At 39.1% G+C, this 25,810-nt stretch overlaps 1 protein-coding gene across 1 annotated transcript in view; it reads left to right on the top strand.

Annotated features, from left to right (window-relative positions):
• CLCN5 (chloride voltage-gated channel 5) overlaps positions 1–25,810 on the top strand; it is a 156,234-nt gene that overhangs the window by 95,762 nt on the left and 34,662 nt on the right. The window contains exon 4 of the mRNA XM_025857651.2: positions 16,529–16,675. Coding sequence (XP_025713436.1) covers positions 16,529–16,675 — 147 coding nt within the window. The remainder of the gene's footprint in view (positions 1–16,528; positions 16,676–25,810) is intronic.

Raw genomic sequence — 25,810 nt, 5'->3', positions numbered from 1 at the left:
GAGCCAAGATGTCCATCGACAGATGAATGGATAAAGAAGATGTGGTATATATATACACAATGGAATATTATGCAGCCATCAAAAGGAATGAGATCTTGCCATTTGCAACGACGTGGATGGAACTGGAGGGTGTTCTGCTGAGTGAAATAAGTCAATCAGAGAAAGACATGTATCATATGACCTCACTGATATGAGGACTTCTTAATCTCAGGAAACAAACTTAGTGTTGCTGAGTGGTGGGGGGGTTGGAGGGATGGGGTGGCTGGGTGATAGACATTGGGTAGGGTATGTGCTATGGTGAGCGCTGTGAATTGTGCAAGACTGTTGAATCACAGATCTGTACTTCTGAAACAAATAATGCAAGATATGTTAAGAAAAAAGAAAAAGAAGAAGATAGCTGGAGGGGAAGACTGAAGGGGAGTAAGTTGGTGGGGGAGAGGAACCATGAGAGACGATGGACTCTGAAAAACAAACTGAGGGTTCTAGAGGGGGGAGGGTGGTGGGGGGATGGGTTAGCCTGGTGATGGGTATTTAGGAGGGCACATTCTGCGTGGAGCACTGGGTGTTATGCACAAACAATGAATCATGGAACACTATATTAAGAACTAATGATGTATGGTGATTAACATAACAATAAAAAATAAAAAAAAGAAAGCTGGAATAACAGTACTCGTATCAGACAAAATAGACTTTAAAACAAAGTCTGTAACAAGAGGCAAAGAAGGACACTATATAATAATAAAGGGGACAATCCAACAAGAAGATATAACAATTGTAAATATTTATGCACCGAATATCGGAGCACCCAAATACATAAAACAGTTAATAAGAAACATAAAAGAACTAATCAATAGTAATAACAATAATAGTAAGGGACTTTAACCACTCCACTTACATCAATGGACAGACCATCTAAAGAGAAAATCAATGAGGAAACAATGGCTTTGGATGACACATTGGACCAGATGGATTTATAATTGCACCCCAAATAATAAGATACCTAGGAGTAAACCTAACCAAAGAGGTGAAAGACCTGTACTCTGGAAACTATAAAACACTGATGAACGAAATTGAAGATGACACAAAGAGATGGAAAGATATTCCATGGTCATGGATTAGGAGAAGAAATATTTTTAAAATGTGTATACTACCGAAAGCAATCCACACATTTAATGCAATCCCTGTCTAAATACCAACAGCATTTTTCACCGAACTAGAACAGACATTCCTAAAATTTGTATGGAACCCCAAAAGACCCCTAATAGCCAAAGCAATCTTGAAAAAGCAGAGCAAAGCTGGAGGCATCACAATTCCAGACTTCAAGTTATATTGCAAAGCTGTAGTGATTGAAATAGTATAGTACTGGCACAAAAATAGACACATAGATCAATGGAACAGAATTGAAAACCCAGAAATAAAACCACAACTATATGGTCAGTGAATCTTCAACAAAGCAGAAAAGAATATCCAATGGAAAAAAGACAGTCTCTTCAACAAATGGTGTTGGGAAAACTGGACAGCAGCATGGAAAAGAGAGAAATTGGTCCACTTTCCTACACCATACACAAAAATAAAAATAAAGACCTAAATTTGAGACCTGAAACCATAAAAATCTTAGAGCATAGGCAGTAACATCTTTGACATTGGCCATAGCAACTTTTTTCTAGCTATGCCTCCTAAGTCAAGGGAAACAAAAGCAAAAGTAAACATTAGGACTACATCAAAATAAAGAGCTTCTGCAGAGCAAAGGAAATCATCAATAAAACTAAAAGGCAACCTACAGAATGGGAGAAGATATTTGCAAATGATATATCTGATAAAGGGTTTCTATTCAAGATGTATAAAGAATTGACATAACACCCAAAAAACAAATAACTAAAAAATGGGCAGAATATGGGACACCTGGGTGGCTCAGTTGGTTAAGCATCTGACTTTGGCTCAGGTCATGATCTTGGGGTCCTGGGATTGAGCCCTGTGTTGGGCTCCCTGCTCAGCAGGAAGTCTGCTTGTCCCTCTCCCTCTGCCCCTTCCCCCACTCCGTGCACTCTCTGTCTCTCTCAAATAAACAAAATCTTTTAAAAAAATGGGCAGAGACCTGAACAGACTGTTCTCCAAAGAAGACATCCAGATGGCCAACAGACACATGAAAAGATGCTCAACATCACTTATCAGTGGGGAAATGCAAATCAAAACTACAATGAGATATCACTTCACACCTGTCAAACTGGCTAAAATCAACAACACAGGAAACAACAGGTATTGGGGAGGATGTGGAGAAAAAGGAACCCTTGTACACTGTTGGTAGGAGTGGCATCTGGTGCAGCCACTGTGGAAAACAGTATGGAGGTTCCTCAAAATTTAAAAATAGAACTACCCTACTATCTGGTAATTGCACTACTTGGTATTTACCCCAAAAGTACAAAAACACTAATTCAAAGGGATACATGCACCCTGATGCTTATAGCAGCATTATTCACAATAGCCAAGGTATGGAAGCAGCCCAAGTGTCCATCAACTGATGAATGGATAAAGAAGTGTATATATACACAATGTAATATTATCCATAAAAGGAATGAAATCTTGCCATTTGCAGTGACATGGATGGAGCTAGAGAGTATAATACTGAGTGAAATAAGTCAGAGAAAGACAAATACCATATGATTTCACTCATATGTGGAATTTAAAAAAACAAAAGAGCAAAGTGAAAAAGAGAGAGGCAAACCAAGAAACAGACTTTTAACTATAGAGACTTATGGTTACAAGAGGGGAGCGTGGTGGGGGGATGGGTTAAATAGGTGATGGGGATTAAGGAGTGCACTTGTGATGAGCATTGGGTGATGTATGGAATTGTTGAATCACTATATCGTACACCTGAATCTAACACTGTGTGTTAACTGGAATTAAAATAAAAACTAAAAAAAAGTAAAAATCAGCTTAAAAACCTTATCTGGAATTTATTGCAGTGTTGTATATACTGTAATTTTGATATCTGGGGATCTCTCAACTGTTTGCCAAAAAGCAATTCTTACATTTGTGTTGATTCTGATTTATTAACACTTAAATTCTTATAGTAGTTTGTATCCATTGCTAGAATCTCTATTGTTATTCCAATGTCACAAAATTTTAATGATTGTTTCTTTATAGATGATTAAAATCTGACAGGATGTTTGCCATATTTACATTTAAGAAAATGGAAAATTCATAAATATGTGGAGTTTAAATAACATGCTACTGACCAATCAGTGGGTCAGTGAAGAAATCGAAAGAGAATTTAAACCACCTTGAAACAAATGAAAAGAGAAATGTAACATACCATAATTTATGGGATGCCACAAAAGCATTTCTAATAGGGAAGTTCATAGTGATAGATGCTTATCTAAAGAAACAAGAAAAGTCTTGAGTAAACAACTGAACTTTACACCTGAAGAAGAAAGAAAGCTGAAAGTTAGTTGGAGGAAGTAAATAACAGAGATCAGAGCAGGAATAAAAGAAATAGAAAAATATAGTAGAAAAGATCAATGAAACTACAATTTGATTCTTTGAAAGGGTTAACAAAATTGACAGACATTTAGCTAGACTCACCAAAAAAAAGAAAAGGACTCAAATAAATAAAATCAGAAATGAAAGGGGAGTTGTTACAACTGATACCACAGAAAAAGGATCATAAAAGACTACTATGAACAAATACACATTTTTAAAAAAACATTTATTTATTTGAAAGACAGTGTGAGCAAGAGAGTATAAGCAAGGGGGAGCAGCAGAGGGAGAGGGAGAAGCAGACTTCCCACTGAGCAGGGAGCCCGATGTGGGGCTTGATCCCAGGACTCTGGGATCATGACCTGAGCTGAAGGCAGCGCTTAACCAACTGAGCCACCCAGGCGCCCCTATGAGCAAATATACATTAACAAATTGGACAACCTGGAAGAAATGGATAAACTCCTATAGGCATATAACCTACCAAGACTGAATCAAGATGAAATAGAAAATCCTGAACAGACCAATTACTAGTAAGGAGATTGAATCAGTAATCAAACACCTCCCAACAAACAAAAGTCTGGGATCAGATGGCTCCACTGGTGAATTCTAGCAAACATTCAAAGGAGAATTAATAGTAATCCTTCCCAAAAACTCTTCCCAAAAAACTAGAAGAGGAGGGAACTCTTCCAAATTCATTTTATGAGGCCAGCATTACCCTGATACCAAAACCAGGCAAGGATGAGAAAATTACACCAGAAAAGATTACAGGCCCATATCTCTGATGAAAATAGATGTAAAAATCCTCAACAAAGTATTAGTAAACCAAATTCAGCAATACATTAAAACGTTCATATACCATGATCAAGTGGGACTTATTCCAGGGATGCAAGGATAGTTCAACATCTGCAAATCAGTCAGTGTGATACACCTCATTAACAAAATGAAGGATAAAAATCATATCTCAGTAGATGCAGAAAAAAGCATTTGACAAAACTCAACATTCATTTATGACTAATACTCTCAACAAAGTGAATATAGAGAGAGGGAACATACCTAAACATAATAAAGGCCATATATGAGAAGCCCACAGCTAACGTCATACTCAGTGTTGAAAAGCTGAAAGCTTTTCATCTAATATCAGGGACAAGACAAAGATGCCCACTCTCACCACTTTTATTCAACATAGTTTGGACGTCCCAGTCAGACCAATTAGGCAAGAAAAGAAATAAAAGGTATCTAAGAGAAAAGGAAAGACTGTTTGGTCAATATTTTATCTCTCTATAAAAACTGTTGAGATATATATCTCTAAAGGCTCCACCAAACTGTTAGAACTAATAAATGAATTCTTTAAAGTTGCAGAATATAAAATCATCATGTAAAAATCTGTTGCATTTTATATACTAATAATAAAGTATCAGAAAGAGAAATTAAGAAAACAATCAATTGCATCAAAAAGAATAAAATACCTAGGAATAAATTTAACCAAGTAGGTGAAAGACCTGTATATTGAAACCAACAAGACATTAATGAAAGAGCTCAAAGAAGACACAAATAAATGGAAAGATATTCCATGCCCATGGATTGGAGGAATTAATATTGTTAACATGTCCATATTACACAAAACATACAGATTCAGTGCAATCCCTATCAAAATTCCAATGGTATTTTCACAGAAATAGAACAAACAATCCTAAAATTTGTATGGAACCATAAAAGACCCCCAATAGCCAAAACAATCTTGAGAAAGACGAACAAAACTGGAGGTATCTTACTCCCTGATTAAAACTATATTACAAAGATATAGTAATTAAAACATTGGCATAAAACAGACATATAGATCAGTGGAATAAAATAGAAAACCCAGAATTAAACCTAAACATATATGGTCAATTAATTTACAGCAAAGGAGGCAAGAATATACAGTGGGGAAAGGACAGACTCTTTAATAAATGGTGTTGGGAAAATTGGATAGCTACATGCAAAAGAATGAAACTGAACCACTGCCTTAACACCGGGCACAGAAATCAACTCAAAATGGTTAAAGATTTGAATGTAAGACCTGAAACCATGAAATCTTAGAGGAAAACATAGGCAGTAAGCTCCTTCCCATAGGTATTGGTGATGTTTGGTTAAACTGACACCAAAAACAAAAGCAACATAAGCAGAAATAAACAAGTGGGACTACATCAAACTAAAAAGCTTCTTTCTGCACAGCAAAGGAAACCATCAACAAAATGAAAAGACAACTTACTGAATGGGAGAAAATATTTGAGACTCATATCCATTAAGGGGCTAATATCCATCCAATAGAACTTCTAAAACTCAATAACAAAATTAAAAAAATAGGCAGAAGGTCTGAATAGACATTTTTCTAAAGAAGACATACAGATGGTCAACAGTGCATGAAAAGGTGCTCAACATCATTAATCATCAGGGAAATGCAATCACTTCACACCTTTTAGCAGGGCTATTATAAAAAAGACAAAAAATAAGAAAGAAGGTTGGCCAGGATATGGAGAAAAGGGAATCTGTGCACATTTGTTGGTGGGAATGTAAATTGGTGCAGCCAGTATGGAAAACAGTATGGAGGCTTCTCAAAAAATTAGAACTACCATATGATCCAGTAATTCCACTAGTGGGTATTTACCCAAAGAAAACAAACACATTAATTTCAAAATACATGTGCACCCCCATGTTCATCACAGTATTATTTGCAGTCGCCAAGATATGAAAACAATCCAAGTACTCACCAATGGATGAATAAAGAATCCATGTCGGGAAAGAAACACATACACACACACACGCTCACACGCATGATGGACAATTACTTAGCCATCAAAAAGAATGAGATCTTGGGGCGCCTGGGTGGCTCAGTTGGTTAAGCGACTGCCTTCAGCTCAGTTCATGATCCTGGAGTCCTGGGATCGAGCCCCACATCGGGCTCCCTGCTCAGCGGGGAGTCTGCTTCTCCCTCTGACCCTCTTCCCTCTCATGCTCTCTGTCTCTCATTCTCTCTCTTTCTCTCAAATAAATAAATAAAATCTTTAAAAAAAAAAAAAGAATGAGATCTTGCTATTTGCAATGACATGGATGGACCTTGAGGGCATTATGCTTAGTAAAATAAGTCAGAGAAAGACAAATGCCATGTGATCTCTCTTATATGTGCAATCTAAAAAGAAGAAACTAAGTTTATAGACGCATAGAATAGATTGGTGGCTTTTAGAAATGGGGGGTGGGGGTGATAGACATGGGCAAAATGTTTTTGTTTTTAGGTTAAATAAATTGAATTTTTAAAAAGATAATACGTCCACTAGTATCCTTGCCTACTTATTCTTTTAAATGAATTTCACTATCAGTCTTTTAAGTTGTATAAAAGATGCCATGGGGACTTTAGATTAATATATAGATGTAGTACAATTTAAATTAGTATCTGTTCATTCTTGCTATATTCAGACTTTACATCCAAGAGCATGATAAATCTTTTGAATTATGTCTTCCTTTTTCCCCCTACTATTTGACTTTTATAAATTTTAAAGTAATATTGTATTTTGAGTTTATGTCTCTATCCTAAATAATTGTATTTTCTAGTTCTAGGATAGTACATAGGAATGTAGTTGTTTCTTGCTTATTTACCTTATAATTTCTGAATTCATGTATTGTCTTTAGTTATTTTAGTTAATATTCTTAGAGTCATATAGATATGTAATCTAAACATCAGAATATCATATTTCTTCTTTGCCTGTGTACATTCTTCCCCCCTTAAAGTTTTTCTTGTACCATATTAATATAATTGGCAACAGTGGGGAGACATCATTGCCTTCCCATATTAAAGAGAATGCTATTTTGCAGCTTGGTTTTAATTTAAATATTCTATATCATGTCAGGAAAGAAATCCTCCACTCGGAATATTTTAAAAATTTTAATCCGGAATAAATGTAAATTTAAAAAAATCCATTCTTGACATCTGTTAAAATAATTATGGCTTTTAAAATTTTGTCGGTTAATCTGATAAAGTATGTTGATAGTTTGCCTTGCAATACCAGTCTTATGGTCTTGGAATAAACTCTCATTATTTATAGCATGCAACTCTTGCAAATGTGATGCTATATTCAGTTTGTTAAAGTTTATTTAGGAGTTTTATTCGTATATTCCAAAGTGAAAGTGATCTATAAATTTTGAGCACTGTCTTTGCAGGCATGACAGACCCTTGTCCTTGAACCACATGGTGCTTCTCTAGCCATCTTGTTCATTTCTCTCTTGAAAGGTTTTATAACGGTGTTCTCACATGCGAAGAGTCTCTGAGATAAAACCATAGAAAAGCTGATCTACCAAGGGAAGATAGCACATGATTGTTTTAGTTTTAGTTTCTCTGAATTTTTAAAGCCCCCCTTTTCCTTTTCTTTAATAAATTATCTACTAATGTCTTCTTGCTGTTCATCTGTTGGGATCCAATTTTAATGGTTCAAAATATCTTTTTATATATCATGGCTATTACTCCTTTGGAAAAAAAATTATCGAAAATATTAGTTTGTCACTTGTTTCACTTTCACAGCAGCCACTGTAGTCTCTCCTGACTGGCTTGTCCCCTTCCTCTGTCTCACGGGGCATAGGTGTGGCCCAGATACAGTTTCTCTGTTCAGTGTTCTGTCTCTAGTTCAGCAATTCTCAAAGAGTGGCCGGGGCTTCCTGAGACTCTTTTGAGGGGTCTGCAAGTTCAAACACTACTTTCATATTAATATTAAAATATTATTTGCCTTTTTCACTTTCATTTTTTTAAGATTTTATTTATTTGGGGGGGAGAGAGCCAGCGAGTGAGGGGGAGGGCAGAGTGAGAGGGAGAAGCAGACTCCCCACCGAATAGGGAGCCCCATAGGGGATTTGATCCTGGGACCCTGGGATCATGTGACCTGAGCCAAAGGCAGATGCTTAACCGACTGAGCCACCCAGGTGCCCCTTTGACTTTCATTTTATCATGACTATACAGTGGAGTTTTCTAGAGGCTATGTGACAGGTGATGATGTCATTGCTCTGATGGTTAATGGAATATGTGAAGCAGGATCCAGCTGTCCTCTATTAAGGCAGACATTAAAAACATTTTCTTTTTTTTTTAAAGATTTTATTTATTTTTTGATATATAGAGAGAGACACAGCAAGAGAGGGAACACAAGCAGGGGGAGTGGGAGAGGGAGAAGCAGGCTTCCTGCAGAGCAGGGAGCCGGACGTGGGGCTCGATCCCAGGACCCTGGGACCGTGACCTGAGCCGAAGGCAGACGCTTAACGACTGAGCCACCCAGGTGCCCCAGTGCCTCTCACTAATTTTGTTTTGTAAAATATAGACCTCCCTCACTCCTGCAGAATGTTGATGTATAGTGATTGGAGTATTATTATATTTAAATATGTTAATAAGTATTTATTTTTAACATTCCTGGGTTTTACTTTCTAATAAAGTAAATAGTTATAGATAGAACCCATATACATAAAAGCTCTTTACGCTCCTCAATAATTTTGAAGACTGAAGGGATCCTGAGACCAAAAAATTTGAGAGCTGCTGCCCTGAAGCTGCCTGCTTTGAGTCCTGTCATTTCTCATAGTCCGTACTTAGCTGTGAGGATGACTCCCAGATGAAGACTACATGGTGAGAAGCAGTGCTATTATTTCCTCGTGGGGTTTTTTTACCCACAATTTTTTTTAAGATTTTATTTATTTATTTGTCAGAGAGAGGGAGAGAGGGAGAGAGAGCAGGAACTGGGAGGAGAGGGAGAAGCAGACTCCCCGCTGAGCAGGGAGCCCGATGTGGGGCTTGATCCCAGGACCCCGGGATCATGACCTGAGCCGAAGGCAGATGCTTAACGACTGAGCCACCCAGGCGCCCCTTTACCCACAATTTTGACAGAGAAGGTGCCTTGGGTTAAGGATCGGCCCAAACCTCTGAAATAAGTACCTTCCATGTCATCTACTACACTGCAAGGTTTGCATTTCATTTCTGCTTCTCAAAATAAAGTAACTAAAACTGGAATTGGACTGTAAACTAGATGGTTTACTGAGCTCTCTGTGTCTGGCATTTGGGAACAAAGATTTAAGTTACCTCGTCCTCAGGTAACTCAAAGTACAGTGGGTAGACAAAAACTGATTTTCTCATGTGCGTGTCAGTTTGTATCACCTTTAGTGTTATACTTAGGATTGTCTTAATGTTTTATTTTTAATGATATGATAATACTTGTATCTTGGTAGATTCTATAATGCCTCTCTCAAGCTTTTCTTCCTCTTGCATTCTCTTCCGCTTTTGCAGCATCTGGCATAGTGTTACTTACACAGAATGCCATGTGCAGGTCAACGGCTATTTTTGTGGAGCAAAAATAAGAAATAGAAAAGTGTATTACTTCTTTGGGCTTCTTAGCATGGGAATGTGTGATATATTTTTATATTTTCATTGAAGGGCCATGTGTATCAGCCCACCCATTGGTTTATACATCTGTTTTTACCAAATGGGCTAGTTGAGATGGAAGTGTTAATTTATTTGAACCAACAGATGTCAGTGTCACTAGTAAAACAAGATGTCAGGAAGGTATACCAAAACTAGCACCCTCCCCCGCCACACGCACCTGGCTATTTCAGTATAGCCTTTGGGAATATGCACCCCTCCTCCTTCCCAAATCCCCCACATTTATTTTTTTTTAAAGATTTTATTTATTTGTTTGACAGAGACACAGTGAGAGAGGGAACACAAGCAGGGAGAGTGGGAGAGGGGGAGAAGCAGGCTTCTTGCAGAGCATGGAGCCCGATGCGGGGCTCGATCCCAGGACCCTGGGATCATGACCTGAGCCGAAGGCAGACGCTTAACGACTGAGCCACCCAGGCGCGCCAATGCCCCACATTTAAACAGGAAGTAGCAAACTGCCTTACTGTTGCCCTTTACTCCTGTCTCTTCCAGCCCACTGCTGCCGCACTTACCTCTTAAAATCATGTTTGTTTTTTTTTTTTGATCACGTTCTTCCTCAAAAACCACAGTGACTCCATGGGCTTCCCAGGTCCTTCACATCTGTCTCCATCCATTTGCTTACAAACACCTTACCCTCCTGCCCTGTAGTCAAAGCACAAATGCTGGCCTCATTCTCATCTCAAGCCTTTGGCCATTCTCCCCTCCCACTCCCCACCCCGGGGCCTGGAATACCCTCTCTTCTCCAGGAAGCCTTCTCTGGCTTACAGTCTCCTCTCCATTTTCTGAATGCCAGTTGCACTTTTATTCTAACGGTTTAGCACTTAGCTGTTGTGTAATCGTATCATATGAAAGTTTTCTCCCCAACTAGATCATAAATTCCTTGCGAGTAGTGACAAGGTAGCAAATATTTTTTTTTGTGTCCTCAGTTCCCTGCTGTCACGGTGCAAGGAATAGATTTATTGAGTGTCAGCCATATAAATATGTTGATTGGTTGTTAACTCTTCTTCCCCAACTGGAATCCTCCTCAGTAAGAATTTATTGAACACCTACCCTGGAACAACACTAGAGTTGCTGCGACAACAGAAATGAGGCGAACATGGTGTAATCACAAGACTTAAGTGGAAGAGATTACGCAATCAACATAGATGTCTGAACAAAGGAGGTGTTGAGGGAAAAGCTTGTTTGAGCTTGCTCTTAGATGGATTGAATGGGATTTCATCAGGCGGAAAAGAGGATGGGGGCCTGGATGGGATTTCAGAGAGAGTATCTGGCCTGAGCGAAGGCGTGGAGGTGTAAAAGTAGGCGGCTTATAAGGAGTATAAAAATTTGTGGCCAAAGAGAAGTCTAGCTGGGTGGATGGGCTCTAGATTTGATAGGGCCCTGAACGCCATGCAAAGAAATGTAAACCTGACCCTATAGGCATTGGGGAACCAGCTTATGATTCTAAGCAAGAGAGTGACAGAAGGCACTACTGCCATTAGGCTGAAAAAGTCAGCTGTGGAACACAGATAACAACCCAACATTGCCCCCTGATTGCCCTCCTCCTTGGCCCTCCATTAAATGACAAGCCCTATATGTATGTAATCCACTCGTTGGGATGATATATCAAATCCCCTTACTTTGTTCCTCTCCTACCCTAAATTCTGGCTGATTTCAGGTTTGTGGCCATGTAGAAGTTTGATTTATTCCAGATGTGCCATTCTCTGGACCTACATGTCATGGTGAAGCTGCAAACTCTTGTGGAAAGAGCCCTGGGCTCGGAGTTTTAACTGCATGTGGGTTCAAATCTCAGCTGTAAGGAACTTTATTTTCTCATTATTCTGCTGCTTTAACTTTTTCTCTTGAACTTTTGTGTATCTGCAGAGTAAAACCACCGGCTGTACTGGAATGGATTATCCATAGGCAAATATCACTCTTGCATTTTACCAATTGTGTTTATTTCCTTTGTCGAACTCCTATTTATAGCACCTGTTTTGCTCTATTTACTTGCTACTTCTAAATTATTTTTGTTGACCCCTTATTTCTATGTATTTATTAAGGAAGCACTTTATAACCTAAACAGTGAACCAGATAGCTGCTCCAGGAAATGTTTAGAATGAGGCAGCTCAATTTAGCTGGATTGTTCTATGTCAGTGGGTTACAGGAAGGAGTTCGTAAGGTCCCTGTGGGGAAACTGAAAAGTTTTCCAGCTTCTCCTTTGTGAGTCCTCATCCTGTAGTGTCATTATTTTGTTTTAATGAATTCCCAGAACAATAGGTACACCCATCTGAAAATATGACCACAGGACATATTCCAAAGCCAGACATAAATTATTTTTGGACGCCCCATACTTTTTCTTCCTATGATTTGTGTGGCTAATGTAAAGTTGCTGGCACTGTGTATTTTACATCATTTCCTGAATGAAACCTGCAACCAGTGGAGAGAGATGAAAAGGATTCTGCGTTATTTTGCAAATTGTCTTGCCTTTTTTTTTTTCTTCAGTGCTAGTCACTCTATGGGATTCATGGGCATTTAATAAATATAAACGGAAAGAAAACCTGTTGAGTTGTGCTACCCTTTTAGCCTGAATTCTTCTCATCAGCTAAAACGATGTTTGTTTTTAGCGAAGGTTTCTAGAAACCTGGAATACCTACTCTTGAGATAAAGTGTTTTTTGTAGGTTTCGTGAATGTAGTAAATCCAGAGTTAGACAAATATTAACTACAAATATTGACTCTGATGCCAACTGCATTTAAAAAGGAAGGATGATGTGGAGGGTGAGGGTGAGGGCAGGGAACATGTCTTCTTTGCATTTTATGGCTTGTGTTTAAGTTGATGTTATTTCTGCTGTATTTTTCATTTTCATCCTGTTGAGTTTGAGGTAGCAATAAAAGTGTCAGGTAGAGTTCTTGGGAATTCAGGACTAGAGCTCAAGGTAGAGATGAGAGCTAGGGATAGTAGGTTTCTTTACAGGATCAAATGAAATAAATCAGATTAAGGTGGAGAAGGATCTGTGATCTCAGATCCAGAACAAAGCAGAGGGGCCCTTTTTTTTTCTTTTTTTTTTTTTTTTTTTTTTTTTTTTTTTTTTTTTTTTATTTTTTTGTCAGAGAGAGAGAGGGGGAGAGAGAGCACAAGCAGGGGGAGTAGCAGGCAGAGGGAGAAGCAGGCTCCCTGCTGAGCAGGGAGCCCGATGCGGGACTCGATCCCAGGACCCTGGGATCATGACCTGAGCTGAAGGCTGACGCTTAACCGACTAAGCCACCTAGGCATCCCTACTTCCCCCTTTTTTTTTCTTAAATAGAAAGTAAAAACACTTCTTCCTGTATGGCATGAGGGAAGACAGAGAAATTCAGGATTTCCTCCGTGTTGTTAGTAATGGGAAAGAACTGCTAAGGACCTGTGGCAGGTCAGTTTCCCTAGAAGTAGCAACTGAGACGGGGCATTCTGTGTAAGCACGTTTGTTGTGGGAGGTGCTCGGAGAAGGTGAGTGAAGGAAGTAGTAGAGCAGGGGAAAGAGTCCAGCAAGGATGAAGGTTTGGTGAGCAGCCGCGGAGGAGCTCAGCTAAGACCACAGAGCATGGATTCTTAGTATCCTAGGACCTGCTTGATCCACAAAGCGAGGTTAGAGTTCTTGTAGCTGAGGAAATGGTTTTCTGATCAGTAATTTTGTACATTATTAGTACCTTTGGATAAATGACCCTACCTTCCCTACCTGACCATATGTGACCGTGTAAGCATGGTAATGTTCCTGGGGGAACTTCTTGTTCATGTCTGCACAGAGTTCAAGCTATTTGTGCATATTAAGGGAGGTTGCTGGGAATGCATTTCTTTTCTTTATATTTGTTCTTATCCATAAGTGAATGGCAGTTTTCCCTTGGGATATCTGTTCTCTTGGTTTCAACCATCACCTTGACGTTGATGACTCTCAAATCTTTGACTCTCAATCTTCATCTCATCTGGCCTACCCAGCCTCATTTTTGTATCTGTCCCACTGTCCCACGATGATTTGTATGTAATAGGTGGTTCATGAATGTCACTCACACTTCAGTCAGGCTGGTCTCTATTACAAGTGAGTTCTTATGAAATCGAACACATGATTTAGAGCTTGACTTTTTATGAAATATTAACTGGGCAAATACTTTGCCTCTCTGAGCTTCATGAGTTTCCTCATCTGCACTAGGAGTGGGAAAAGTTAAGTGAAAGAATTCAGTTTAAGCACATAGCCCAGTGCCTAAAAATTGGTAAGTACCTGGTAAATGTTGGTTATTTGTCCTTTATGCTCAGTGTTTAAAATAGTTATCTGTTAGTCCAGTTTTCCAGCTCTATGGCTTAATTTATCCTATCTGATTTTTCCACATTCATCGTATATAATTCTGGTAACCTAAAAAAAGTAAGAAGCTTCTTAAAAGAATTGGAATACTTCAAAAGGAATATTATTTGCCAAACCCAAAAGAACTATGCTGACTATGATTTTGGATCAAGATTTCATTAAAAAAAGGTGAAGGGACAGGACTAGGTGAAGTAAAGTTGACTATAATGCTATTTTTAAAAATCAATATACTAAGATTTTTTTTGGGTAAAATTTATAATCTGAAGATTCACACTTGGGATATAGGGAATGTTTCATCTTTAATACTAAATTCTTGAGCAGAGAAAAACATTAAACAGCATAGCATGCCTCTCTTTCCCAGTATTTCTGAGCATCTGCATTGTGTTATGAGCTCTGGGAGAGTCAGAGCCATGAGATAATGTTTCTCTACTCCTAAATGGCCAGGACATTTGTTAGTACTGATGTCTAGGTTTTATTTCAGTTGATTACTTATGAATTCCCATGAGTTTTGTACACATGTCCTCATTTGGTTTGCTCATTTGCATGGTTCTCAAAAAAAAAAACAAAACAAAAAACGGCTGTCGACTACATGGTAAGGGTAGAGGCACATTACACCTGAAAGGTAACTGAATATACTAAGTAGTTTGCGTGTCTATATTGTCCAAGTAGGAGCATGAAAGAAGACATAAGAATGAGTGGTAACCCTGAATAGACGTTTTTCCAAAGAAGACATACAGATGGCCAACAGACATATGAAAAGATGGTCAACATCACTAATCATCAGGGAAATGCAAAGTTAAACCACAATGAGGTCTCACCTCACCCCACTCAGAATGGCTAGTATCAAAAAGACAAGAAATAACAAATGTGGGTGAGGGTGTGGAGAGAAGAGAACCCTTGTGCACTGTTGGTGAGAATGTAAATTGGTGCAGCCACTGTGGAAAACAGTATAGGGGTTCCTTTATTAAATATAGGAATAACAGGGGCGCCTGAGTGGCTCAGTAGGTTAAGCATCTGCCTTCAGCTCAGCTCATGATCCCCGGGCCCTGGGATCAAGCCTCACATCGGGCTCTCTGCTCAGCGGAGAGCCTGCTTCTCCCTCTGCCTGCCACTCTGCCTATCTGTGCTCTCTCTCTGTCTGTCAAATAAATAAATAAAGTCTTTAAAAAAAATAAATATAGGAATAACATATGACCCAGTAATTCCACTACTGGGTATTTACTTAAAGAAAATTTGAAAACACCAATTTGAAAAAGACATATGTACCCCTGAGTTTACTGCAGTATTATTTACAATAGCTAAGATGTGGAAGCGACCCGAGTGTCCATTGATAGATGAATGGAAAGGAGATGTGGTATATATACACAATGGAATGTTACTCAGACCTAGAGGGTATTCTGCCAAGTGAAATAAGTCAGACAGAGAAAGACAAATGCCATATTATTTGTCTTATATGTGGAATCTAAAAAACAAAAATGAACAAAGAAACAGACTTAAATCCAGAGAACAGGTGGTTGCCAGAGGGGAGGTGGGTGGGGGATGGGCAAAATAGGTGAGAGGCATTTAAGAGGTACAAACTTTCATTTATGAAATAAACAAGTCACAGAGTTAGAAAGTACACCATAGGTAATACAGTCAATAATATTGTAATAACTTTATATGGTGACAGATGGTGACTACACTTATTGTGGTGAGCACTGAGTAATGTATAGAATTGTTGAATCGTTGTGTTGTTCATCCGGAAACTAATATAACATTGTGTGCCAACTATACTTCAATAATAAAAAACAGAATTGGTGGTAACCCAAAAGGTGAAAACTACCCAAATGTCCATCAGCCGATGAATGGATAAACAAAATGTGGTCTCTTCATACAATGGGTATTGTTCAGTCTGAAAATGGAATGAAATACTGATACGTGCCAGAACATGGACGAGCCTTGAAAACATTATGAAAAGTGAAAGAAGCCAGACACAAAAGGTCACATATTGTATGATTATATTTATATGAAATATCCAGAATTGGCAAATCATGGAGGCAGAGAATAGCAGTTACGAGGGGCTGGGGTAGGGGAGTTATGTTTACTGGGTACAGAGTTTCTGTTTGGGAGGATGAAAAATTTCTGGAAATGGAGAGCGATGGTAATTGCAAAACATTGTAAATGAGCTTAATGCTACTGAATTGTCTAGTTTATAATCGTTGAAATGGTAAATTTTATGTGTATTTACCATAGTAAAAAAGGATAAGTGGTAAGGAGCTTGAAGATCGTTGTAATAAGCCTCCTGTTTTTCTTTCTGCGCAGGGGCTATGGATAACAGAGGCTTTCAGCAGGGGAGTTTCAATAGCTTCCGGAGCAGCTCCAGTGATGAAGACTTGATGGACATTCCAGGGACAGCTATGGATTTTTCCATGAGAGATGATGTTCCTCCCTTAGATGGAGAAATAGAAGGTATCATTACTGTTTTTTTTTAATTTATTTTTTATTTTTTTTAAAGATTTTTTTTTTTTAAGATTTTATTTATTTATTTGAGAGAGAGAGAGAGAATGAGAGATACAGAGCACGAGAAGGAAGAGGGTCAGAGGGAGAAGCAGACTCCCCGCTGAGCAGGGAGCCTGGAGACCCTGAGATCATGACCTGAGCTGAAGGCAAGGCTTAACTGACTGAGCCACCCAGGCACCCTGGTATCATTACTGTGGATGACAGTTTATCTTTTTAAAAATTATTTTTTATGTACACACAGTAAAATTCACTTTTTTTCTGGTGCAATCTTTGGAGTTTTAACATATGTAGAGACTTTTGTAACCGCCACCACCGACAGGATACAGAACAGTTCCATACCCCAGAGAGTTCCCTTTTGCTATCCCTTTGCAGCCAAACCTCCTCCACCCCAAACCCCTGGTAGCCACAGATGTATTCTCTGTCCCTGTATTTTTTTCTTTTCTGGAATGTCATATGCATGGAGTCATATAGTATGTCGCCTTTGAGACTGACTTCATTCACTCAGCCAATGCCTTGGAGATTAATTCAAGTCGTTCATTCCTTTTTTTCTTGCTTAGTAGAGCCTGATGTGGGATCACTGGGTCATGTGGGAAATGTATGTTGAACTTCCTAAGAAACTGCCAAACCATTTTCCAGGGTGGCTGTACCGTTTTATAGCTGACCTAGCCATGAGTGAGAGTTCCACTTGTTCCCCGTCCACAACAGCTCTGGATATTTTCAGTAATTTTTATTTTAGCCATTCTAATTGGTGTGTAGTGTTATCTCATCATGGTTTTAATTTAATTTCCCTAATGCCTTATGATGTTGAGCATCATTTCATGTGCTTATTTGCCAACCTTATATCCCCTTCAATGAAGTGTCTGTTCAAATCCTCTCCCTTTTTTATAATTGGGTTTTTATTATCTGGAATACGTTTATTTTTTTAAAAGATTTTATTTATTTCTTTGAGAGAGAGAGAGAGAGAGCACGCGTGAGAGAGCCTGAGCAGGGGAGAGGGAGAAGCAGACTCCCTGCTTTGCAGGGAGCCGGATGCCAGGCTTGATCCCAGGACCCTGGGAGCAGGGCCTGAGCCGAAGGCAGCCACTTAACTGACTGAGCCACCCAGGAGTCCCTGGAATACATTTATAGAAGGAGAATTCCCTCCATCTATTATATGGTTATCCAGTAACATCATTCTTTTCAATAACTGCATATAAGTTCATGGTATAGCTGTACCATAGCTTATTTAACCAAATTTCTATTGATGTACATTTCAGTTTCCAATCTTTTGCTATTTCAGACAATGCTGCAATGAACAGCCTTGTGTATGTGTATGTGTGTGCATCTTTATATATAAGATGTAGTATATTAGAAGTATATTAGAATATTTATTCTGTATTAGAATATTAGTATATTAGAACATTTCTGTAGCATGAGTGTATGAGTGCTTATTTCCCCACAGCCTTGCTGGTGCTGAATATTATAATTTTTTCATCTTCACACTATGATAGGCAAAATAAATAAAATCAGTAAATTTTCATTATTGTTTTAATTTTCACTTTTTTAGATTAATGAAGTTGAGTGTATTTTCATATGTTTACGAACCACTTAAATTTCTTTTTCTGGAAGTTTCCTATTTATATGATGTTCCTGTTTTTCTGATGGGCTGATTATCTTTTCTTATCTTTTTCTAGGAGCCCTTCATATATTACTCTTAATGTTTTGTCTAACGTAGCTGGTGTGTATTTTTTCCATTTGTTTTGTTTTTGTTTCCTTTAAAAAAATCTACAAATATTAAACATTTTTACATAGCCAGATATATCACCCTTTTCTTTTCTGACTTCTGAGTTTCTTGTTGTAGTCAGAAAGGACTTTAATATTAAATTTGTACAATTACTTAAAACTACTGTCTGGTTCTTTAACTGATTGGGATTGCCATTCTCAACATAAAGTCAGAGGACAAGAAACTATGTCAGAATTTTATTATTTAGCAAATTTGAATTGGAGGCGTATGACACTGTGGAAACTTCGCTAGGTTCTGGGAATTAGCAAGGCTTTAAGGCACCCTCCCTGCCTTCATGAAGTTGATTCTAGCTGGCTAAACAAACATTAAGTACTTATGAGAACACCTAACTCTTAGAGTGGTTTTCAGGATTAAATGAAATAATAACATAAAGTGGTTATAATTGTACACGGCCTCGAGCTAACGCTCAATAAAATGTTAGCTCTCATTATTATTGTTATTTTATTTCTGTTATAACCCTATACTGTAAGTGTTATAACTCTTATAAGAACTCAGCAGAGGAAGCATTCCGTATGTGTGTGTGTGTCTAGGATTGGAAAAGATTTCACAGAGAAGGTGTGTTTGAGAAGGGCCTTGAAAGATATTTGGTAGGAAGAAGGCCTTTCTAGGCAGAAAGCAAGCTTTTACAGAGATATCAACAGGCATAATATACAGAGGTATGAAAAGGCAGGCTATAAACCCAAATAAATAGATTGGAGCCTTGAATGTCACGCTAAGAAGTTTGAATCAACTTTATTGTCACTGTGAGGACAAACTCCTTCACCCTTTCATTCGACAAATACTTTTTGAATACCTGCTACGAAGCAGGCACTATCCTAGGCCGTGGGGATACAGTGGTGGGATTAACGTAGGTAAGATCCAAGTTGACCTGGAATTTAGATCTAGTTGGGTCAATGAGTAAACAAACCGACTACTTAGTTATTTACCCATTATAATAAGTACCAAGATGGAAATAAAGTGAATGACAATAGAGGATAACTAAGGGATGATATTTTAGAAAGGTTAGAAAGTTCAAAAGGTCAGGCAAGGCGTCTCTGAGGAGGTGACCAACTTGGGAAGAACATACCAGTATGCAAACCACAGGTTCAGAAGGATAATAAGAAATTGTCTCGTAAAGGTGCCTCAAGACAGTAACAGGTAGAAGAGAGCCCCTGAATTTAAAGTTCATAAAAGAAGGGCACTCATGGTTTGGTATTTAATGGTTTTTCATATTTGCCTCCTTCTGTGAAAGGCACATGTGTTTATATATCCTGTCCACTTATGTGTAGTTATAACCCTTGCGAGTCAGTTACAGCCATCACTGGCTCGAGTGAAGTGGTCAGTTAGGGTTTCCGTAAGCTTAAGCCGGCCACTTCTAATAAACCTTCTGGCTAATCCAGAGTGGTTTAGCTTAGTTCTCGTTATTGCTTCTAATCGAAAGTGATATCTCATAACATCCCTATCACCAAAGTACTCGTTGTGTTCACAGTGCTCTCAGTAGGTCTTGGAGGCAGGCGAGTATCCGTCTATTATTCCTATTTAGTAGACCCAAAAGCTGAGGCAGACGAGATTTTGACATTGCTTGTGATTGTAGAATGTGTTTTTACATGAGTAGTCCTTTGCCACTTTTCACTTGGCCTTTACAGGAGAATTACTGCTTGTGGTTTACAAGGTCTGACCATAAAACGGCAAAACTGTTTTCTGTGAGCCACACACAGAAATCGGTCCATTTACTATACTCTGTAGTCATATAATTTTCTTGCTTTGCTTTTTAATTGTTCTCACTTTATTTAATGTTTTCACCTGGGATTTCCTAATGTACACAAAAGCAACAACAGAAAAAAAGGTCATAAAGTCCTTGATATCGGTGGTGTGGCTGTACATAAAATACTACCTTTTGTACCAGGCACAATAGCACGTACTAAAAAGATTAGTTAAAAGGAGCTTGAAAGGCAGTAGAAGTGGTTCTTGTTTTCCAGATGGCTAGAGGGATTGATTTATGAGGAATGAATAAATAAATTATGCATGGCATGGTTAAGTGCATCTGTGGTGGTGGTATAGTAGTCTGCCAATGAGAAGAAACATAAACATGGAGGTCTCACAGAAGGGGAGGGGGAGGGAAATAGAAAAAAGGGTTGGAGTAGTAGGAAGAAATTCAGAGCTGTACTCATAGTCCATCCGTTCTCACTTGCCTGCCTCTGCAGCCTGGGCATCATGTTTGGCAATTCAGTCATTCACCCATTCAGGTATTCAGTGTTTATGGAGCCCCCAGATCTTAGGAACCCAGCCCTGTGCCGTTTTAGTAATGCTCATCAATTCCCTTGTTTCCCTCACCTCCTTGTCTTTCCACCTCGTGTGCCTTGCTACTCCTCTCAGATTGTTGAGTGAGGAGACCTTCCTGGCAAGAGAGAGCCACGTGGCTAAAGGCGCGGCGGCATGAGAGAGCCTTTTCTATTCAGGCAACACGGAACCTGTGCATCTGGGGTCTGAGGCTCCTGGGGTAGAGATGATGACGGTTGGAGCAGGAGGGGAAGATAGCAGGGGATAAGGCGGGAGATCCAGTTAGAAATCTGGGTGAGGTCTAGACAGTCTGTGCTTCTGGACCTTATCTTGTAACCAAGGAGTCGTCAAATGATTTAAAAGCGGAGGAATGATATGATCAAATTGGTGTTTTTGTGAATTTATGGCAGCGTGGAGGGTGGATTCGGGGGAAGAGTAGGTCAAAGACTGGAAGACCAGTTAAACTGTTTTTTTTTTTTTTAAACAATAATCTAGGTAAAAGATCAAATGGCCTGAATTAAGACAACAGGAACGGAGAGGAAAGAATAATAACTTCTAGAGAAATTTCAAAAGGGGGATTGATAGGACTAATTCGATATGGAGAATAAACTGGAAGAGTCACAGATGACTTCAGAGCCCAGGCAGAGTGTGGGAGCCGGCCGAGCCCCCCTCGTGTGGGAGAACGTGCCCAGACCGCCCCTGCAGGCCTCAACATAACCTCCCGATGTCCCAGGGAAGGAAAGATGTCTTTGAAAATGAAGCACATGACACTGTGTGAAATCCACCAAGTAAGCTGTGAAACAGTTGTGTTTGTTCTGCTGTGCGGCAATGAAAGATTATAGTATCCCTCCAGAGAGAAATGGAAAAACATCTTGGGCCCCAGCTCATGGGCTCCTGTCAGCACTCCAGTTGACTCAAGTGTGGATGGCACAAACTTTTTTTTGTCCTTATTATGATAACGAAAGGGACTTCAGAATCCATCACCCTCATAATACTCAAACTTCCCCTAAATACTTAGCCTGGGAGGACGGTGATTGTTACTGCTGCTTTTTGAGCTTGAGAAAAAAAAAAAAAAAAGTGGCCTATAGTAAAAGCACCGTGGGGCCATAAACCATACCAGTTTTCTGTGCCGAACCCTCAAAATGAGGCTTCTTATCATGGCTCCAGGCTTTAAGGGCTTCCTTTAGGTTACTTGATAGGAAAATACCTGGTCAGATTTTAGAATCTGTGCCTTCTTATCTCTTCCCACTTATTTATTTACATTTTTGTCTTATTTCGAGAACATGCTTTATCCATGTGTACTTAGTTTTTACCTGGTGTCCCTTCCAGGATACCACGTGACATTTAGTCTTCATGTCACCTGGAGCTCCTCTTGGCTGCCATGGTTTCTTAGACTTTCTTTGTTTTTGATGACCTTGACAGGTGTTTTTTTTCCGTAGTTTTTAAACTTTGTTACATACCTGTGTTCTCTCCCCCCCCAGTTTTATTGCGAAATAATTGATATACATCGCTGTATGAGTTTAAGGCTCACGGCATGATGGTTTGATTTATGTATACTGTGAAGTGATTACCACAGTAGGTTAACATCCATCATCTCCTACAGATAGAATCAAAAGAAAAAAAAAAACTTTCTCCTTGTGATGAGAACTCTTAGGATTTACTCTCTTAACAACTGTCCTGTATATCATACAGCAGTGTTAACTGTTAGCTATATTCCGTCATGTTGTACATTCCATCCCTAGCACTTATTTATCTTGTAACTGGAAGTTTGTACTTTTTCGACCACCTTTCTCCAGTTCTCCATCCTCCTACCCCTTGCCTCTGACAACCATAAATCTGATTTCTTTTTCTATGAGTTCATTTACTTTTTTTTTTTTTTTTAGATTTTACATATAAGTGAGATCACACAGTATTTGTCTTTCTCTGTCTGACTTATTTCACTTAGCATAATGCCCTCAGTGTCTATCTGTCCAGTCACAAATGGTAGGATTTCCTCGTTTTTTTTAGATAGCTGAATAATATTCCATTGTATATGTATATGCCACAGTTTCTTTATTCATTCATCATTGATGGACACTTAGGCTGTTGCCATGCCTTGGTATTATAAATAATGCTGTGGTGAACATGGGAGTTAGTGTTTCCAAGTTAGTGTTTTCATTTCCTTTGGTTACATTCCCAGAAGGGGAATTACTAGATAGAAGGGTAGTTCTATTTGTAACTTTTTGAGGAACCGCCATACTGTTTTCCACAGTGGCTGCACCAGTTGACAGTTTTGGGGATTATTGGTCGGGTATTTTGTAGAATGTCCCTCAATTGGGATTTGTCTGATGTTTATCTCATGATTAGACTGGGGTTATGGGTTTTAGGGAGGAGGAGTAGAGGTAAAGTGCCATTCTCATCACATTGTATCAAGGCTATATATTGTTGATATGACTTATGGCTGCCGATTTTAACCTTGATCTTCTGGCTGAGGTGGTGTGTGTCAGCTTTCTCCACTGTAAAGTTACTTGCTTTTCATCCTTTCCATAATGTACTCTATGGAAGGAATTCACTGCATAGCCCACACTTAAGAACTAGGGAGCTATGCTCCATCTCCTTGAGGGTAAAGTATCTATAGAAATTATTTGGAATTGTTCTGCATGGGACATTTGTCTGTTCTCTCCCATTTATTTATTCAACTACTTATTTATGTCAGTAGGGACTCATTTGTTTAAACTTTGGGTTATAATCCATTTCTACTTTATTTTGTTCAAATTTTTCCAGCTTTGGCCATTTGGAACTCTTTCAGTTTTCTGTTTCCCTTTGACACGGCCCTGTCACCGTGGGGTTTTCTTGAGGACTTACTGTCTGCCACTGCAATGTGCCATTTCTCCAAGGAGCCCTGGTTCCTTTTTTTTTTTTTTAAGATTTTATTTATTTATTTGACAGAGAGAGACATAGCAGCGAGAGAGGGAACACAAACAGGGGGAGTGGGAGAGGGAGAGGCAGGCTTCCCACGGAGCAGGGAGCCCGATGCGGGGCTCGATCCCAGGACCCTGGGATCATGACCTGAGCTGAAGGCAGATGCCTAACGACTAAGCCACCCAGGCACCCCCCTGGTTCCCTTTAGTAGAGAATGGTATTAGGAATGAAGATATGGGCAGTAGGTGTGCTCATTTCTACTGGGGCATTATTGGTTTAGGCACTCTCAGCCACTCAGTAAAAAAATGTGTGTGTGTGTGTGTGTGTGTGTGTGTGTGTGTGTGTGTGTACTGACCCGTGTCTATATATATATCTATAGGTAGATATATTATCTACATGTGACCATCCGTGTCTACATTAAGCTAAACATGAGATCGTACTGATGTCTGTAATTCTGCTCCATTAACACATGGATCATTCTTGCCTCCTCCCATGGCTTGTTTGTAACCTCCCATTACAGGTAGTGAGAAACTTGGCTCCCACCATCCTCCATCCATTATTTAACTGTTCTCTTCCAGTGTACATGTATGGTGCTTTCTTTTTTTTTTTATCTTTTTTTTTTTTTAAAGATTATTTATTTGAGAGAGAGAGAGAGCTCGTAGAAGCTGGGGGAGGGGCTATGGGAGAGGGAGAAGCAGACTCTCTGCTGAGCAGGAACCTTGATGTGGGGCTTGATCTCAGGTCCCTGGGATCATGACCTGAGCCAAAGGCAGATGCTTGACTGACTGAGCCACCTGCGTGCCCCCATGTATGGTGCTTTCAAATCGTTAACCCTTACTTTCCATGGGAAACTACGTTGTCAGCTAGAATATAATACTTATACACAATTTCTTTAGCCTTTAGCCTTACACACTCCACTCAGTTCCAGTTTCTTGGATCAGCACCTTTTCTCTCAATACCTCCTTCTGTGAGGCTGTTTCACAAATTTGTATTATAGATTCTTCTGTCACATTCTGCATTCCATCCTGGGATTTAAAAAAAAATTTGTGTAAATTAAGGTCCACTGTGCTATAAAGTTCTATGGATTTTGACAGATGCATAGTGACAGGTATGCACTGTTACAGTATCATGCAGAACAGTTTCACTGCCCGAAAAAAATCCCCTGTGCTTTACCTCTTCAGCCACCTCCCTTCTGAGCCCCTGGCAACTACCAATCTGTTTTTCATCTCCATCAATCTGCTTTTTCCAGAATGTCAATAAATGGAATCATGTAGTCTGTAGGCTTTCAGGTTGGCTCCTTTGACCTAGCGATATGCATTTAAGGTTCCTCCATGTCTTTGTGTGTATTGAGATGTCACTCCTTTGCATTGCTGAATAATATTCCATTGTCTAGATATATGGCAGTTTGTCCTTTCACCTATCTACTGATGGAGATCTTGATTTCTTCCAGCTTTTGGCAATTATGACCAAAGCTACTATAAACATCTGTGTGCAGGTTTTCGTGCAGGCATAAGTTTTCAAGTCAGTTGGGTAAATATATAGGTGTGTGATTGCCATATTATATGGTGAGACTGTGTTTAGTTTTGTAAGAAATTGCCAAACTGTCTTCCAAAGTGGCTGTACCGTTTTGTATTCCCACCAGGAATGAATGAGAGTTCCTGTTAACTCCACATCTGTGTGAATGATTGGTATTGTCAGTGTTTTAGATTTTAGCCATTCTGATAGGTAGGTAGTGGTATCTCATTTTTTAAAAAGATTTTATTTATGTATTTGAGAGACAGAGAGAGAGCATGACTGGGGGGAGACAGCCGAGGGAGAGGGAGAAGCAGACTCCCCACTGAGCAGGGAGCCTGACATGGGGTTCCATCTCAGGACCCCAGGATCAAGACCTGAGCCGAACGCAGACACTTCACTGACTGAGCCACCCATGCGCCCCTCATTATTGTTTTAATTTGCATTTCTCTAATGAAAAATGATGTTGAACATCTTTACATTTGTTCTTTGCCATCTGTGTATCTTCTTTGGTGAGGTTTAGTTCTTTGGTTTTAGATCTTCTTTTCTAATATATGCACCTAATGCTATGGATTTCTCTCTAAGCACTGTTTTTGCTGCATCCTACAGATTTTGATATCTTGTATTTT

This window comes from Callorhinus ursinus, unplaced genomic scaffold, assembly GCF_003265705.2.
Source record: "Callorhinus ursinus isolate GAN/ISIS: 27379988/994484 unplaced genomic scaffold, GSC_fseal_2.0 scaffold16, whole genome shotgun sequence".
In the NCBI taxonomy this organism is placed as follows: Eukaryota; Metazoa; Chordata; class Mammalia; order Carnivora; family Otariidae; genus Callorhinus; species Callorhinus ursinus.
The sequence above is the reverse complement of the archived record's forward strand: the minus strand, read 5'-3'. Positions and strand labels throughout refer to the sequence as shown.